At 41.1% G+C, this 19,179-nt stretch overlaps 1 protein-coding gene across 11 annotated transcripts in view; it reads left to right on the forward strand.

Moving 5' to 3' along the window:
• The window catches only part of Rreb1 (ras responsive element binding protein 1), a 180,368-nt gene that overhangs the window by 118,386 nt on the left and 42,803 nt on the right, over window positions 1-19,179 (forward strand). For all 11 annotated transcript variants that reach the window (XM_078020506.1, XM_005327489.5, XM_078020507.1 and 8 more), the window contains 2 exons: window positions 2,701-2,790; window positions 3,778-3,941. In XM_078020506.1, coding sequence (XP_077876632.1) covers window positions 2,701-2,790; window positions 3,778-3,941 — 254 coding nt within the window. The remainder of the gene's footprint in view (window positions 1-2,700; window positions 2,791-3,777; window positions 3,942-19,179) is intronic.

Genomic DNA, 19,179 nt, shown 5'->3' on the forward strand with positions numbered 1-19,179 from the left:
TCTTCCACCAGCACAGTCATAATAATTGGATTCAAAATCCTCCAATAGGCCGTTTCCAGCATCACAGTGATCTCTTTTCTGTTTAGTTTAGTTTTGAAGGTTAAATCTGAGCCCACAGCCCACCTGAGATTTCATGAACTTGTATTATGGTCTACATGGCAGTATTGCCAGCCTCAGGTTTGGCAGCAGTTAATGATCAACTTTAGAGTCATTATCAGTCAACTGCACAAGCTGCACGCAGTGTATCTGGTATCTATTTCAAGCCAGATGCAAGAAAAAATTAAAAAAAAAAGAAAGAAACTGTCTCCTCATAAGTCTGGTTAGTTTGTTTTTTCTTCTTCCTGCTCTTTTTTTGTAATTGTTGTTGTTGTTGGTGGTGGTGGTGGTGGTGGTAGTGGTGATAGTTAGTGGTAGTGTTGATGATGAGCTGGGCTCTTACTGTTATCCAAGGTGGTCCCAAACTCCTCTTGCCTCAGCCTACCCAGTCGCTGGGACTGTATCATGTGACACTGAGTCTGGCTGAAGCTTGGCTTATCTAATAATTTAACAGAACTGCTCCAGAGGTTTTACTTGATCCTAATTTTGGCCTAGATGTGAGGCATCTCTCATCATTATAGAAAGTGCTCTTTTTTTGCTGCTTTTGGGGTTTTTTGTTTTTATGGAGGTCCTTGGCCAGCTCTAGTCTGAATGATTGTAGAACTGGCTGAGAAGACATGACCCCCATCCCCAATTATGCCTTTGAGAGGACTTAGAAGTACCTGAGTAACTTGGTGAGACCAGGACTTGTTTGGTTTCTGGGGTATTCGACTTCCTTATAGAATTCACATCTTTAAGCTTTTTAAATGTGAGTGTGGGAAATATGTGGCTGACTTACATAGTTCTCAGACCCACTTCCACAGGTTGAAGAAGGGTCATCTTGCTTAGAATGAGACTTTCTAGTTTCTGAAAAGAAGTGAGAGAGAAGGCAACTACAGACTAGACATCATCATGCATTCATTCATTCACTCCACCCGTCTGGTTTATGGTGCCATTTGTTTTTATAGTGCACAGGGTAACTTTTATTTTCACCATCTCTCATGAGCAACCACAGGGTGTTTCCTTTCTGTGCCTTGGGGTTCTTTTTTTTTTTTTTTTGGTCAAACTTTATATAGCATTGTGGTTTAGGGAGGGCATGGGCTGTAGAGCAGCTGACCTGAGTTTTAATCCTATGTCTACTTCTTAATTGTCCTCCAGTTTAGGGCAGGTTACTTGCCCCTCTGTACTCTAGTTTCCTCATCTAGAAAATGGGGTCCATAATAGTGTCTCTTAGCAGCTATAGGGGGCAAAAAAAGAAACTTTATGTTCTGTATATTCAGAGTTTCCACATAGTAAGTAAGTGCTCAATAATTGGTATTTGCAGGAACTCAGCTGAATCTCACTTCAAGTAAAAGAGGTCTATTGAAAGATGCTCAAGGACAGGAAATGACGCACAGCCTGGCCAGAGTGTCTGGCCTCTCTAGAGCACTTGTGCATGTGCGTTCATGTTCTCTCTCTTTCTTCCCCCTCCCCACCCCATACCTTTATCTCAGAGGCTGCCTGTCCTCCCTCTCCAGTTAGCACTGACTTCTTAATTGATTTCTCGTGGCTTGAACATGCCACAGTATTAGGTGTGGTCCCAGCTCTACATGAATTCTCAAAGTGCTCCTGATCACCTAACTTGGCAACACCCAGGCACATGTCAGTATCTTCAGAGAAGCTTATAAAACCAACAGATTCCTAGGTTTCGCCTCCCTTCCTCCCTCCCTCACAATGATTCTAATCTGGCATGTTGAGACTCTGCTCTAGAAATGTGTTATTTTACAAAGCTCCCCAGGTCCCACTGATGACCTTCCCTGAGCATTCTAATTTCCGATTCCCTGGAGAGGTGTCCAAGTCTGGATCCACTTACTTGTGAGACAGAGACCCGAGGTGCCTAGGGACTGTGTGAGTAAGGAGACCATGATAGGTAGGCACTCCTAATAGCTTTACTTGGATTACTTGGAAAGAGGAGTTGTAAAAAGGGTTAGTGAACTTAAATTTCCTTAAAAAAGTAAAATAATTTCCTCAAAGGAAGCTTGTCATATATGTTTTGAGGAACATAAGACAAGACTTCACCAAGTAGTAAGCTGCTCCATGTCGTCTCTGTGGAAGTCTCCAATTTACACTGTCATTCCTATCAAAGTTCTAATATGGACAGCATTTTTTTCCCTATTTCTTATTTACAAACAGTGTCATGCAGATGCTAGCATGGGTCAGAGGAGTTGTGTTAATGCCTGTAGGGTACATGGCCAGGCACTAAGGGCTCCTGCCTTTGTTAGGGTGGGTTTTTATTATTTCACCATCACTGACAGTGAAATAGTATCCATGTAACAAAACACTGCTGTTTAATAAGCACTTACTCTGTACCAGTCACTATTTCAGTGCTTTAATTTTATTTTAAGTTTATGAATTTAATCCATACCACAACATGATGTGATTGATACTCTTATTTTTCCCAATTACAAACAGGGAAACTGAGGGCAGACAGGGAGGTGACCTGCTCACGCTGACACCTAGACAGGCTCTCGTCCGCTGCTCTCGGGTACTTACAGCCAGCTCTAAAGACACAGGGGCTTATGACAGAAATAGAAGGCACTGGTTTACTATGATTTGAAATTCATACTTTGTTTTAATCTCTTTTAGGAAATGAAAGAGGAGAAGTCTTCCTACAACTGCCCCCTGTGTGAAAAGATTTGCACTACCCAGCACCAGTTGACTATGCACATTCGTCAGGTTAGCTGCTACTTTTGTATTTTTGTTCTAAATTATTCTTCATTAACAAGGTGATGAGATGATTTGATTCTAAAGGGTGAAATGTGAACAGTGCCTAATTTTGATTTAATATTTTACAATCTTCTTTGGGGCAATTATGAAATAATTTTTGTGTGTTCATGTTACTTTGGCAGAGCCCAGATCAACACAGAATAACTTCAGAATTTAATAAAATTTAGCTAACTGCCCACTTATATTAACAGAAGACTTTTCATCGTATGTGACTTGTCAATATGATTTGAGTTCCTTGTGATACACTGAGGTCATAGATGTCTTTCCTTTTCTTTATTGCTCTAAGTTTATCTCATTCAGTTGTGAATTTGCTTAGTTTGGGATCTTCTTCTTTTATCCTTTCCCTCATTTGCCATGGCTGATAAGGGAAAAGGATAAAAGAAACAAGACTCTTGATGGGTATTGGATTGATGGGAATGATAATCAGTTAAAGTCATAAACATGCTGCTGAATAACAAGTTACTAGAGTTACTTGGGTTTGTGTAGAAATCCTCTTTGCCATGTTTGAGAGGCCAAAACTCTACTCTGTAGGGTTCATTTTTCTTTCTCTAACAGCAGGCCTGCAATATCGCAATATCAAACTTGAAGGGATATTGACTCTCTGAGACAACCCTATTTCGCTTATTTACTGTGTAGTTGAGTCCTTCTGCCCATAAAGTTAATATATGTGGTCAGTTAATCTATATGTTTCAAAGAAAGCCTGCAAAGACTTCATCTTTCTCTGAGCCTTGCAGAACTGCTTTTCAAAACAGGAACACAAGAAGCTCCAACAAAATATTATTTGTCCATGTTTCTGATGATACATTTGGACCCTCTAGAAAGATAGTTAAAACAAAAAGAAATGGCCAAGAAGCTTCATCGGTTTTTATAAAGCTCTAGATGTCTGAGGTTTTGCCCATCTTGTCAAGTGACTACTGTGGTGATTATTTTCTGCAGCACAACACAGACACTGGAGGAGCTGACCACTCATGCAGCATCTGCGGGAAGTCCCTGAGTTCGGCCAGCTCCCTGGATCGCCACATGCTGGTGCACTCGGGCGAAAGGCCTTACAAATGTACTGTGTGTGGCCAGTCTTTCACCACCAATGGGAACATGCACAGGTGGGTGAGACACCTTTTGCCTCAGAGATGTTGCCTCTGAGCCATGGAGGACTTACCAGAGAGCCGAGAAAGTTCTAAAGTTAGGTTGCCTAAGAGAAAAGCTAGAAATGGTTTTCTTTACCTTCTTGGGGTGTCAGGCATGTCTGGCTATGAGAAACAACACGCAACCATAGCTATTCAAGGTTCATCCCCCTGGGCCAGTTGAAGTTTGTTTTATTTCTTCCTTTCTTTTTTCTCTTCCTCTTGTACTAGGGATTGACCAAGGCCTCATGCTAGGCAAGCACTCTACTACTAAGCTATATCATACCCAACCCTTATTTTATTTTGAGACAGGATTTTACTAAATTACCTAAACTGGCCTCAAACTTGCAATCCTCCTGCCTTGGTCTCCCAAGCAGCTGGGATTACAGACATGTGCCACCACACCCTGCTGCCAATTGGAGTCTGTTTCAGTGCCCCAGGTGGGCAGTGTACATATATATAGCAGGACCCCCAGGGAGACACATTACCTGCCCTTTGAAAAATATTTGCACGTGCCTACCATATTTAAATAGGTGACCTGATCCTGGAGTTTCAGGAAAGATAGGATAAAATGGAGATAAAGAAAATGTGATAAATGTCAGGAAATTACTTCCTGAGTGAGAAGCATGCTTATTCAGGTGTGGGCATATTAAAATATTCAGCCAGTGGGAGACTGGCTTACTCTTCTTACAGTGATTGCATTGTTTTGAGTAATTTAGACAAAGAATTTTTAAAGGCTTACCATTTTTATGCAGACATCGTAGGAACATTGAAATTAAAAAAGGAGAAAGGAGACTCAGAAATTTCACTTTCTTAGAAAATAAAACTTTTTTTCTATATTCCTTTCTAATCAATATCCTTCTTTTTCAAAAAAATAAGTTACATTTTAATATACTTATTTCAAAATAAAACCTTACATTACCATAATGTATTGATACACTAGTTATATTTGATTGTATATAATTACTAAGATGAATGGTCCAGTTTATTCTATCTAGACTCATTTTATAAGCCACTGATGATACACTTGGGGGGATGTATTTGTATGTCACTAAGTTTCCTGATTTTAAGTATTGCATACATGAATTCAGGTCTCCACTGTCACTTGTAAACTTTCTGTCCTTGTGCAAGTTACTGAATTTCTTGGTACCTCAGTCTCCTCATTTACCCAGGGCCTCACACAATGCTAAGCATGAACTCTACCCTTGAGCAGTACCTCCCACCCTAAAATGAGATTTTTCGTAGTGTCTGCTTACTACAGTTAGGATGGGGATTAGGAGATAATGAATTTAGTGCATAATTCTTAGCCCTTGGTAAGCAATTGATAAATATTATTTACATTTCTGAGTAATGCTATAATAATTTAAAGCCTATGGATTTCTCAGTCTAAGCTAGAAGTGAGGTATAGTATGACTTCAAGAAAAGTATGAATATTTTAAAGAAACTTTTACAAAGTGTTTTGCTTTTATTTCCCATGTAAATATCATTCCTGAAGGGTCATTCTCTTTGCCCTTTGAACCATATTAAGTCTTTTGGTACAATTACATGGGATGTTTTTCCATTTATTTAGATCTTCCTGGTTTTTTTTTTTTTTCAATAATATCTTCTGGGTTTTAAGTATGAGTTTTATATTTATTTTGTTACTTCTATTTTATTTTATGGGGTTATCATAAGTGGAATTGTTTTCTAATTTAATTTCTCAAAATGTTCATGGCTAGTGTGTAGGTATACAGTTCAAATGTATATATTGACCTTGTTTCCTGCAACCTCACTAACCTCATTTATTCATTCTTATGGTTTTTTAGTGGATTACTTAGGATTTTATATATATAAGATTATGACACTTGCAAAATTACTTCTTCCTTTCCTATCTGGATATATTTTTTTCTTTTTTGTGCCTATTTGACCTGACTGGACCTTCAGTATAATGATAAGTAAAGTGAAGAGTGTGGGTGGTTTTATCACAGTTTTAATCTTAGGATAAAGAAAGCATTTAGTCTTCTCATACTAAATGTGTGTTAGTTGTGGGGTTTTCATGAATGCCTTTAAAGTTAGAGGAAGTTCCTTTCTGTTCCTAGGTTGTTAAGTATATTTATGATGAAAGGGTGTTGGATTCTGTCAAATGATTTTTTTTTTGCATCCCCTTCCCTCCTCTCTCTCCCCTTTTCTTCCCTCCTCTTCCCTTTTCATCCCTTCCCTTCCCTCCCTCCTTCCCTTCCCTTCCCTTCCCTTCCCCCTTCCCCTTTCCCCCTTCCTCCTTCCCCCTTCCCCCTTCCCCTCCCTCCCTCCCTCCCTCCCTCCCTTCCTTCCTTCCTTCCTTCCTTCCTTCCAACTCCAGGGTGTTTTACCACTGAGCTGCATCCCCAGCCCTTTTATGTTTTGAGACAGAGTCTCACTAACTTGCTCAGGGTCTTGCTAAGTGGCTCAGTTGACCTCAAACTTGACATCTTCCTGCCTCCGCCTCCTGAGACACTGAGCTTGCAGACACTGAGTGCATCATTGTGTCCAGCCATTTTTGCTTTCTGTTTGTTCTACTCTATTCTATAGGTTAAACTAATTTATTCCTAGGATAAGTCCTATCAGGGTCATAGTGTACAAATTTTCAAGTGTTGTGAATTGGGTTTGCTAGCATTTAGTGTTTGTATTCATGGCAGTGTGGTCCTTTTGTGCCGTCGTTATCTGGTTTTGGTACCAGGATAATACTGGCCTCGTACATCGAGCTAAGTAAGATGTATTCCCTCCTCCATTGTTTTTTGGAAAAGTTTGTGATAAGCTGGCATTAATTCTTAAATGTTTGGTAGAGTTCACCAGTGAAGCCACCTGGGCTTAATATAATCTCTTTGCTTATTATAGATCTGTTCAGCTTTTCTTTTTCTTTTTCTTTTTTTCCTTGAGTCATTTGTTTCTTTCTAGAAAATTTGGCCATTTCATTGAAAACAATCACTGATCTAGCAGCCAGGTATCCACAGCACCTCATAAGATACTTTCTATTCTGGAAAGTCAGTGGTATTGTCCTCTTCGTGATTTCAGTGATTTGATTCTTTTTCCTTTAGTCATTCTAGCTAAACATTTGTCAGTTTCATTGATCTTTTCGAAGAACCAGTGTTTGCTTTCATTGATTTTCCACTGTTGTTTTTTTGTTCTCCATTTCATTATTTTCTGCCTTAAACATTATTATTTCCCCCTTCTTCTTGCTTTAGATTTTGTTGGCTTTTCTTTTTCCAGTATTATAAAGAATAAGATTAGATTGTTGGTTTGAGAACTTTCTTTTTTCCAGGCATGTCACTCAAAGTAACAGGTGTGAATTTATTAGAAGGGATAGGAAAGGGGAAAGGAGGAGGAGATGTGATTCCTCTCAGAGAAGAGAGGAACTAAGAACTTTGTGGGGTTTCTGTTGTTGTTGTTGTTGTTGATGTCAATGATGATGTTTGTTTTTATTTTTTTGGAGGGGGTACCAGGAATCGAACTCAGGGGCACTCAAATACTGAGCCACATCCCCAGCCCTATTTTGTATTTTATTTACAGACAGGGTCTCACTGAGTTGCTTAGCACCTTGCTTTTTGCTGAGTCTGGCTTTGAACTTGCAATCCTCATGCCTCAGCCTCCTGAGCTGCTGGGATTACAGGTGTGTGCCACTGCGCTGAGAACTTTGTTTTTAATACAGGCATTTACAGCTGTGTATTACCCTATAACCATGGCTTTCCTTACATCCCATAAGTTTTTGTAGGTTGTGTTTTTCATTCAGCTCAACATATTTTGTAGTTTCCCTTGTGATTTCTTCTTTAACATATTGGTTATTCAGGCGTGTTCGGCTTCTACAGATTTGTGACTTCCCAGATTTCTTCCTGTTATTGATCTCTAATTTCATTCCTTTATACTTGAGGAATATATTTTTGCATAAAATTCAATCCTTGTAAGTTTATTGAAGCTTGTTTTATTACATAGCATATGGTCTCTCCTTGGGAATGTTCCACGTCTGTTTGAGAATGGTGTGTGTTCTGTTGCTGTTGGGTGGAGTGTATAGATGTGCTGTTAGGTCAGGTTGGTTTATAGCCTGTTCAAGTCTTCCATTTCCTTGTTGATCTCCATGTATTTTTATGTGCTCTACCTTGAAGATTTGTTAAATGATCATCCCATTTTGCAGAAGAAGAAAGGATCAAAGCATCACGCAGTGCTGAGAGATGAGTACAGGCTCTCTGGCTTCAGAGGCCACGTATTTACTTACTATGTGAGAATTAAGGAAGAGAGTGTTCATGTCACTGCATATTAGAAAAAAGCACTCCTGTCACTCTTTTTTTTTAATTTTTAAATATTTTTTTAGTTGTAGATGGACATAATATCTTTATCTTATTTTCTTTTTATGTGGTGCTGAGGATCGAACCCAGTGCCTTCTACATGTGAGGCGAGCGCTCTACCACTCAGCTATCGCCCCAGCCCATTCCTGTCACTCTTGTCCTCATTCTCAACATCATTCCATGTTGTCAGAGTGTTATTTTCAATGTTAAACTATTTCTGTCATCCTGGTAGCATGGTCCACTCGTGTGTGGTCAGACATGGAACAGCTTTGGGGTTCCTGTGTTGTTTAGGAATATGTGGATGAACTTAGAGGTGATCTTGAATTTTTTATGGCATAGCCTTGGATATTATCCTAAGGTACATTTCTCATTTATAACACTGTATATTAGAATTGTTTATAGATCTTTTAAAACGTAGGCCTTCAGGATGTCTAATAATTGGAGATTTTTATTTTTTAATTGTAAGACATCTTTTTTTTTTAAGAGAGAGAGAATATCTTTTTTGTAGATGGACACAACACAATGTCTTTATTTTTATGTGATGCTGAGAATTAAACCAGATTGCACCCGTGCTAGGCGGAACGCTCTACACTGAGCCACAATCCCAGCCTCAGCAAGACATCTTGATTGGGAAAAGAGGATTAAATTGTTGGAGGCTGAATCCTAGTTCAAATTCTGCAGAACTTTGTGGAAATCACTTAATGTTTTGACACTTTAACAAAATGGGTTAGTAATACCTCATTTAGAACTTGGTCACAAGTGAAATAATGGTTGTGAAAAGGTTCTGAAGGCTTAGTAGTATACTGTGGATCTATCCTGGATAGAAGGCTTTTTAGTCTGTAAGAGCTGAAAACACTGTAGTGACTCTTTGTTTTAAAAAAAAAAAAAGAAAAAGAAAAACACGGACGTGTGTGTGTGTGTGTGTGTGTGTGTGTGTGTGTGTGTGTGTGTTGCTCTATCAGCTGTGTGATCATAGACATGTTTCTAGACTTCTCTGTCTCAGTTACTTCATCTGTAAAAGTTAGTATTATCCATGCCTACTTTGCAGGACTATTGTGTCTTTAAATAAATGAATCAATACAAGCAAAGTACCTAGGATAATACTTGTTAAATAGTATATATAAATGTTTACTAATATTATTGTTGTATGTGCTTAGATGGAAAAATATACTGAGGAAAACATTTATGTAATTCCAGAAAATGAGAAGCTTAAAAATTTTTTTTTGTTTCCTTTTCACTCTTGTTAATCTGTAATTAATAGAACTTATTTGGAACTATTTGAGGCTATCACAGTATATTTATTATCATTTCTGCAGAAAATTACAAATGGGGTTACAAGAATGGTTTCTGTTAATCACAGTAAAGCCATTACCACCTTCCTTTGTCAGTGGAACTGTACTTTTGGAAAAATTATAGAAATGTGAAAACACTTACAAAAATGTGCCAGAGAGAGTGGAGTTAGATTTATTTGCCCTGGTGGATCCATTCCAGAACCAGAGGCTGCAGTAGTGAGCTGCGATCTCTCCCTACCACATACCTGCGTTACTTTAATCAGGAGCCAAAACTCCCTGGGACGTGTGTGCAGGAATCAAAAAGAAGAATGAAAGCCAGGCTCTGAAGAGCATGGAGGGAAGTCAGTCAGCTGAGTTTGGGGCTCAAGACCAAGGTTCTTTTCCCACTTCCCGTCCACGGCTCCCACTTCCCAAGGCCTGTCAGCAACAGCTGGTGTAGAGGAGCACCTGGGGCTCCCGGGGTGAGAGGGCTCTGCCACAGCTTCCAGGAGCCCACACCCAGGTGTCGCTTCCATCTTGTTTGTGACTTGCTCTAGTCCTTCCCTCAGCTGTGCCTCTTTCCTCTGACATGTCCATGCTCTGGTGTTTAGTCTCTTCCCTGAGGGTACAGTCTCTGCCGTGATTTGATTCCCTGTAGTGTGGGTTTCTAGGTTTCTATCTCTCCGGGGGCTTGATCCCACTGTCAGGGACCACACAGTTCCCCCTTCCCTCACTTCTGCTCGGCTCTGCTCTGGAGGCTGTCCACATGGATGTGTGTGGTGCACCCTCCAGGAGTGCAGTCTTGCTGAGCCTGGCCCTCCCTCCACTGTTTGCTGTGGGAGGCTAATTCAGGCTACACCCCAGAATTTTTGTTGCTGAGATACTCAGAGGGCCTCATTATACATCTCACAACATGGACTGCAAGGACTGCATCCTTTCCAAGTTTCAGGCTATTCTTAGCTGGTATTGAGGCGCTCTTGAGCACCCACCCCATTCTACTCCCTGGTCCTTGGATGAGTACGTGTTGGTTATCCTTGTTTCTAAGCCTAATTAGTCTTTTTTGTAAAGTCTCCTTTATCTTACTTTTATAAAGAAAATCCTCAGTAGGATTGATACATTAATAAAGGAAAATGAATGTCATAGAATTTCATGAGTGATCAGTCACTTTGAAGCACTGATAAAGCCTATTACTTTTTATTTCTTATACATTTTTTTATTAAGTAAATTTACATGGTATTTTTATTTTATTTTGGTTTTGGTTGTTGGTAGACCTTTATTTTATTTATTTATATGTGGTGCTGAGAATTGAACCCAGGGCCTCACACACATGCCAGGCAAGTGTGCTACTGCTGAGCCACAGCCTCAGCATCTTACATGGTATTTTATTTATTTGTCTATCTGTATATTTATTTTTGAGACAAGGTCTCATCGCAAAGCTCAGATTGGCTTCAAACTCCTGGGCTCAGATGATCCCGTTGCCATAGCCCTCTGAGTAACTGGAAGTACAGATATGTGCCTCCACGCCTAGCATAATGTGTTTAAAAATAATGATATTTTAGTAAACAGGGAGTAAAGTAGTGCTAATTCCAACTCATGGGATTTGTTTTGTTTTTTTTTTTGTTTTTTTTTTTTTTTTTGTAGTGCTGAGGATTGAACCCAGGACCGTGTGCATGTGAGGCAAGCACTCTACCAACTGAGCTAGCTATATTATAACCCCAGCCCCTCATTATGAGAAATTTTGATGAGAAACCTTTTAATATGTTGCCATATCTGGTACAGTTTTTTAAGTTGCCACTTCCCTGTCTGCGGATTCTTATGTTTTTGAGGTTTGAAAATCCTTTATTCCAAATCTTTTTAACCACAGCTTCGTTCCTGAGCAGTGTAATAGGTTGCCATCAAGTACAAAACATGTTTCATGGAAACATCACTGTGGATCCAGCTTCTAACTTCCCAGAACTTTTTATCAGCTGCTCCCACGTTGAATATTTGGATTGAGTGGTGCTTGTCTTCCAAAACAAACTTGGGAAACTGAGCCAGAGCACGCCCTCCGGGGGAGCTTAGTGTAGGAAAAAGGGCATCGAGCTTTGCAATTTGCAAAATTTGTTCCAGAAAGTGCTGGGCTGCAGATCTATGAAGAAGTGATACTTGAAAGAGAGATGGAAACAGACCTCACTTGGAATAAATTCTGTCTTTAAAATCGGTATTTAAAAATAAAAAATTGGCAGACCATAATTGCCTTGGAAAAAATAGAAAATTAATTTCCCCATTGTTCCTCATTTTGCAGACCACAGACTTTGAAGCTATAAAGAGAGATGTGGTTTTGTGTTAGGCTTAAGGACTTGCTGAAGACCCTGGCATCGGGCAAGCTTTCATGACCATCTTGTCCATTTATTCTTTAAAGAACAGGGATGTGTTCTCATTTCAGCCATCATTAGAAAGGTGAAAACAAGGAAGAAATATCCCTGGAACATCATCTACTTGCTTTGTCACAGTCTTTGTTTCTTAATGCGATGGGCACAGTTTTACTGTTGCTAAATATAGGAGACATAGGCCCTGAGATGCTGCTGGATGACAGATAGACTTCAGAAACAGAGGCTTATGTGTTCTTACTATGCTTGAAGAAAATCTTCGCTGCTCAGAAATGTGACCTACTCCATGACAAATGAGACCCAGGGGCTCTGAATTTAGCATGCTACTCTTAGATGCTTAGGCTAAGCTATTCCTTGGCATGCACAACTGAACTTGGGTGTCTGGAACAGGTGGCCAGTGTTAAACAAGAGAAGGGGCAGAGGTAGCACGGTATCTCCAAGAGCAGGGGACAGTCATTTCTTTATCCTGAGTGTTCAACAAGAGGAAGAGCCCTGTGACTATCCAGCATGGTCTTACTAGATTCTGAGGACATTCTGTAATAATTTTGGTACTTGCTGCTTCTCAAGGGTGGAGGTGACCACTCTAAGGTTCATCCAGTCCCATCTCAAAATGAGTCTCTTAATCACCTGGTTGCCTGTTCACCCTGCCACCATGTTCCCCTGCAGGAAAAAAGGTATCAGAGCAGTTCATGTGGCAAGAACTTAGTTGTAGGATAAAAATCTGTGAGTCACCCTGCCCAGGACTGTGTGAACACTTTATTTCCTTTGAAATGTTTCTCCCCACCTGCTCTCTATTTTGATACAAGGTCTCACATTATTGCCCAGGCTGTCTTCAAACTGTGTGTGTGTCTGTGTGTGTGTGTATACATAGAATTTAAGTATAATACCCCATTCTATAATCATTACACTGAATATGCTTTTCACTTTCCTGAGAGTCCACATCATTAAATGACCCATCATTTTCCCAGAGAATGAGCATTTACAAACCTGTTAATCACAGAAAAATGTCCATGTTACCAGTTCCCCCTAATAGCATCATGAAGTTTTTTCTAAATATGTTTATTGTTTGATTATTAATTTAAAATAAACATTTTTAGCCTTTCTTAATATCTCATTGGCTGGACTTGAGACCCACGTGCTTTTATTTTCACCTCAGTAGTAATGTAAATAAAGATGACATTTTCTGTGATGCTTTTGAGGTCTCTGGTCATTTTTATTCCTTTTTGGCCATAGCTGATGAAGGATTCTCCATGGAATGGTGAAAAAAGTCTCAATTTCTTCATCTTTTTAAATTAATTAATTTTTTACATACATGACAGTAGAGAAATGCATTACACTCATTATTACCCATTTACAGCATCAATTTCTTCATCTTTAATGCAGATAGTTTTACTCACGATCTATTAAGAGAATTAAATGCTAAATTTCCAACTCACATTAGGTGCTCAACAAATTGTTCCCATATTTCTGTTCTCCATTAAGACACTTAACTCAGCAGCCCCTTCTGTGCCCTTTAACAATGGTAGTAACAGGCCACAGAATCGAGTCTGATAACAGTACTTGTAGAGTAGCTGTGTGTCACATGTCTAAATTTCCATTTATAATTCTGCAGGTATTATTTGAATACCTCCTCCTGTTTTAATGTGATTTTTCTGGGTTTTGGTGTGGATTTGCATTTGCACTATTTTCTGGGGTCCATTTTTAGAATTTTTACTTTGCACTTTAGAAATCTGCAGAGTAGAAAGCCATCAGTATTTTCTAAAGAAAAGGGTGGGCACAGGCAAGAGTGACTTGTCACATAATTTCATTATTCAGGTAAGCTAAAAAACATAAGAAAACACCAAAGCTGAAAGTTGATATTAATTGACAGTCTCTCATGTAGCCTATTTTGGGTTTGCTAGACTTGACTTGACGTTCTTCAGAACATTTATTTTTCATGTTTGGATTTTTCCTTCTGTAAATACCGCTTAACAATCAGCATGGCTAATTTTATATTTCTCAAAGAACAGTTAAAAACGTAGTTGTGCCTATTGCTTATTTCTTCTTTCTTTCTGAAAGATGAGTTGGAGTCATTGCAAAAAAAGAGCTCTCTTATAATAACAGTCCATGCACCTGGATGTGTTAAACAGCAGTCAGGCCTTTTTGTCCTGTCACCACAGTCTGGTTCATAATTCATTTTTCATCATTGGACTGACTAGATGTTACTGTTGATAACTTAGGCTTGTGTCTATTCTGGCAGAGGTAGTGTTGGTCTCTTCATTTCTTTTTGAAAATGAAGCAAATGCAAAACTAGTCAGAGTAGTGTTTTTGACGTATCTTGTTGAATATTTCAAAAGCTCTGCCTTCCCAGGTAGAACTGGCGGATGGCATCAGAATCTGGAGCATCATGCCTGCCCACACTTGATCAGCCCGGCAGTTACGAGAGCTGAAAATTAGGTCACAGTGGGCAGGAATGGATTTGGGGGCAGGAGAAGAAATGGAGAGCCACCAACACACCCCATCTCCTCTCCTACGGCGTTATTGACCTGAGGTCCTGAGAACTTTGAACAGATCCTGAATGTGTATCCAGCTTAGTTTTATAATGTGAAACTAGCAAAATCGAGGAGGAGGAGCCTCATTTCCAGGGCAGCACCTCGTTGGGCTTTAGACCTTGCATTTTTCCGCCTTTGTTTAAATATCCAACCTGTTCAACCTGTTTGGGCTGAACAAGCTGGTGCTAGCAAACATCCAGACGTGCCCACTCGCTGTCAGACGTTCTTCTGATTTGTTAAAGGAGGCGGTTAGCAGCAACATCTACACCACCCGCCCCCACCCCCCAAATCCATTCCTCCTAAAAAGGAATGGTGAACAAGAAGCAGGAGACCTTAGCCTGAGTATTTGTGACACAGGTTCCCAGTCTCCTTTGGTGTGTGTGTGTACGCGCACCTGTTATCCTTTCTCCACTTCTTTTAGGGCTATAAGATCCTTCATGGAGGGGTTATTCCTTCAGTGGAGAGAAATTTTGTGTTTCCTTATTCTGTTGCATAATGGGCTCGTTGGTATGTGGTGTCAGCACTTTGTTATTATTTTTCATGCTTATATAACCCAGCTCACTCAGGAGGATTGTTATTCCAATTTTATAGGCAGGAAAACTGAGGTCTGTGCTACTGGGGGCCTAGCCGTGACCCTCAGCTATTCCTCCTAGTCTCCTCCCTCCCTGGGCTGCTGTTGGTAGAACAGTGTGCTGCTCCTCCCTTGGAACACGTTGTTGGATTCTGTCATCTCTTGAAAGCAGAGATCATGTGCATCCTGCATCCAGTAGCACTTGAGAAGAAAAGGTGGCTGTAAACTCTGCATTCTCTGAGAAGGGGCTCCGTTGCCTTGTTGGTTTTGGCAAGTGATATTTCTCTTTCGATTCGTAAGCTGTACGTTGTCTCCTGGGGTGGGGTCCCCTTTCCTTCTCAGATGTCTCTCATTAACCCCTGCTAGCCCAGTATAACAGATGCCCAGTGGTGATGCCCCTTCCTGCACCCACATCTGGGACTTCCACTTTTCTGTTGGCACAAGGACTGACCGCAACTTAGCCCTGTCTTACTAGGAAGACCTTCCTCTCTTCTTTCTCTGCAAAAGGGAGACAGAAGTGAATGTCAGGGTTCAGCCATCTTGAAGAAGCTTAAAGTAAAACCCTGCAAGATTGATGTGAGAAATGGCCTCAGTGACTTCAGCATTTCCATTCCACCAGGAAGCTTAGATGTAGGTTGGTCATACACTGTTTTTTTTAGTGGTTGCCATAGGAAGACATTCTCCATAGTGAGACTGGTGATGACTTCCCTCAAAGATAATGGCTCTGGGTCAGTGTGGCCACTTTGGGAGTGGTGACTTCATTTGGGACCCCATCACCTAAGGTGGGAGTCACTTCTGGTACAGGACTGGCTGTGGATGTGAGATTTGGACTCTAGGATTTATGGGGAGGTTGAAGAAATCAAGGGGGTTTAACTTAGAAAAGAGGAGTTTGTTGTATCATGATGGTTGCCCTGGGAATGTTTAGGCACTATCAGGTGAGATTTGGTGGCATTCTTTGTGGACTGTTTCTCTGGATTTACATAGGGAAAGCATAAGCCAGGAAGGTTCTGCTTTGTCACCATGAAAAAAGAGTTCTCATTTCTACCTCTGAAGTCTTTGATTGGCTTTTCAAGAATCTGTTTGTTGTTGTTTTCGTCTGTGGATTGAACCCAGGGATGTTTTGCCACTGAGCTGCATCCCTAGCTCCTTCTATTTTTTTCTTTTGAGACAAGGCCTCAGTAAGTTGTTGAGGTTGGCCTGGAAGTTGGAATCCTCCTCCTTAGCCTCTCAAGTTGCTGGGATTATAGATGCAGCACCACCTTGCCCAGCCGAATCTGTGGTGAAGGTGTAGAGATAGCAAATCGTGTATGCAGGGTGTAACAACTGAGAAATTATTGTCACTAAGCAAGCATGGGCAAAGAGAAAGAAGTACGAGATGGTTTAGGGTGAACTGAATCAAAGGTCTGGCAGTTAGGACTAGTGTCTAGAGTAAAAGTTATTTAAAGGTTGATACCGATGTACCTGGGCTACCCGCCAAGCCCCTCCTACTCGATGTGAAAGTCAGGAGGGAAGGAGAGAGCTAGAGTGGCAGTTATGAAGGGAGTATGTCTCTTTCCTATGTAGACAGTCAGTAGCTAGAGGTCACTGTCCCTCAGTCAACAGCTTCCAGTTCAATAGAGAAAGGAATTTAGGAGCCAAAGGTACCCTTCTTCCCCTAAAAGGATGGCTGGGACATTGAGGAAGAATACTCTTCAGGTATTGAAAGTCCAGCCCAGTCCATCAATGAGGTAGCGTTTGTACAGAGAATACATAGGGATCTTACCCAGGACCAAGATGGAAAAGGAACTGCCGAACAAAGTGGCGGGGAGAAGGGGGGAATAAATAAGTAAAAGGAGCTGCCCTCTCCAAACACTGCCAGGAACCTGAGACAGGAGATAGAAATAGTGGTCCAACCAGAAAGACTAGGACCTCAGAACCCAGAGTTAGAAAGGAGCCCTGGGCTGGAAAGCAGAGGAGCTACCGAGCACCCAGCAGTGTTTGTTAACAAGGACTTGAGGCTGAACGCTGGTGCACACCTGCTTTGAACTAAGGTCTCTTTGTTTGAAGTCTGTCCTTACACTGGTGCCATCAGAGTGCCAGTCTTAGGTAAGAGAAGCCCTCTACTCCTGGGTGTGTTGTCTCAAGGAGGAAGTCTGTGCCGTGGAGGATGTGGCCTGTACAGACGTCTCCCTGAGTGGAAACAACAGTATCAAGGCTAGGTGTAGGGCTCCCCTTTGTCACAGCCTCTGCTGTCCATAACACCACTGGCCTGTGGTGAGGTAGGTACAGTGTCAAGGGCATTTCACTCAAGCATCCTTGGGAGCAGGCGAGCTAAGGTGTTCCCACGGCAAGCCCGCAGACAGCAGATTTGTACCTCATGCCCGGATGACTTCTAGACTTTTCTGAGAGGGTTGGCTGTTAGGTCAGCACAGTTGCTTATGCTTACGCATCGACAAACCTTCTTCCACACCCTGGCACAGCCGATGTGACCTGCCTCCTGGACAAGCATGACTGGACGTGAACAACACCTGAATGACTAGAAGGTGCCTTTGCACTGACAGGTGGGGCCCACTGGGATTCTCTGTTGATGCCTTGCCATCCCTCTCCCCATAACCCTCCTCCACTCTGACTTTGTGCCCCATTGTTTGCACAGAATTGATTGACATATCGAGTATCACTCACACCTCTCTACCCTAAACTCCTCTCCTAGGTATTTGCTATGAAAACATAAACACATATCTTTCTGAAGATGTACTTTTCTTTGGCCAGAAATGTGTATTGTAGAGCTGTGATGCTTCTTAATCTCACTCATTCCCTCTTGATTTATCACAAGGCATTGTTGGACAAGAAAAGCTATCGTCAGTATACATGAGTATGTATCTATAACCAGGCTGCTAGAACCTGTTTGAACTGGTTGCCTTCTGTTTGGCAACTCAGCAGTGCAGAGTGCCCTCTGTGTAGAGTTGTGTGTACTCATGGAGTGACCTTCCTTGTGCCATTCACTCAGGATCAAATCATTCAACTTCTCCATTAATAAGCCTATGAGGAAATTGAGTGGAAAGTTTGCAGGTACTGGAAGTGTCTAGATCTCTCCTGAGCTTTAACCTTCACATGTATATTAGACAGGGGAAGGCTCAAAGAATGCCTCTTCAACTAGGCAATCCTTAGTTTGGGATACATTTAAACTTGCTGAGGGTTTCCCTGAAGGACTTTTCCACTAAAGGAATTTTAAGAAAGTTGAATTTACCCACTTGCTTTGTTAAGTGTTTATGCCTGGTAAATTTAGAGACTACTGGTATATTGGAAGATGAGTCTGAGAGAGGTTTGATGCATGAATCCAAAATCTATGGACATCCTAGTCAGATGGTTAACCAAACCTGCAGTTAGTATCAAGGGCGTAAGAATTTCCCTTAGATCTCATGGTTCTTACACTTGAGCAAGCAAGAAATGGAAACCCATATTGCCAGGCCCTGCTCTAGGCCTCTAGTCTGCAGGCTTTGCATTTGTAACAAGCCAGAGATGATGCTAATGCTGCTGGTCAGAGGCCCATGGTTGGAAAGCAGTGCTCTAAGAGAATGGCAGTATCATCCCCCACTTCACAGATGTGCAAATTGAAACTGAGGTAGCCTAAGTAACGAGTCACCGTGGTTACTAGGTGGCAGAATCAGAATCTAACATCCAAAATGCATCACAGCTCAAAGACATGGGAAGTGAACCCTGTGGCTTCACTGCCATCACACATTCTCTTTATGCTATAAATATAACATCTTCCCTCCAAATTCCTGCTTGCTACTCAGATCAAGCCAGTGCTTACATGGCTAAGAGTTGATTCCCATCCCAGGTCTCAGGATTCCCATGCCTTAGGAAAGTCAGCAGGAAGTATCTATATTTGAAACTGGAAAGGAGGATGTTCAGGGAGGTAAGGAGTGTGTTTAAGGGATTGGTGTTTCTCCCTGGAGTTACTTGACTGGCATTCAACTCTCGCATGCATGATCTATTTGGTTTAACTTTGATCTTTCTCTTCAGTATGCCGATGGACATCCCACCTTACTATGGGGATGTAGTTCAGGGGTAGAGTGCTTGCCTTCTGTGCACAAAACCCTGGGCTCAGTCTCCAGTAGCTATAAATAAATTAATTTTATCTCAAATTTTAGAAGACATGATTACACTTACAGGAAGAAAAATGTTAAGTCGAAAATCA

Source organism: Ictidomys tridecemlineatus, chromosome 8 (assembly GCF_052094955.1).
Source record: "Ictidomys tridecemlineatus isolate mIctTri1 chromosome 8, mIctTri1.hap1, whole genome shotgun sequence".
In the NCBI taxonomy this organism is placed as follows: Eukaryota; Metazoa; Chordata; class Mammalia; order Rodentia; family Sciuridae; genus Ictidomys; species Ictidomys tridecemlineatus.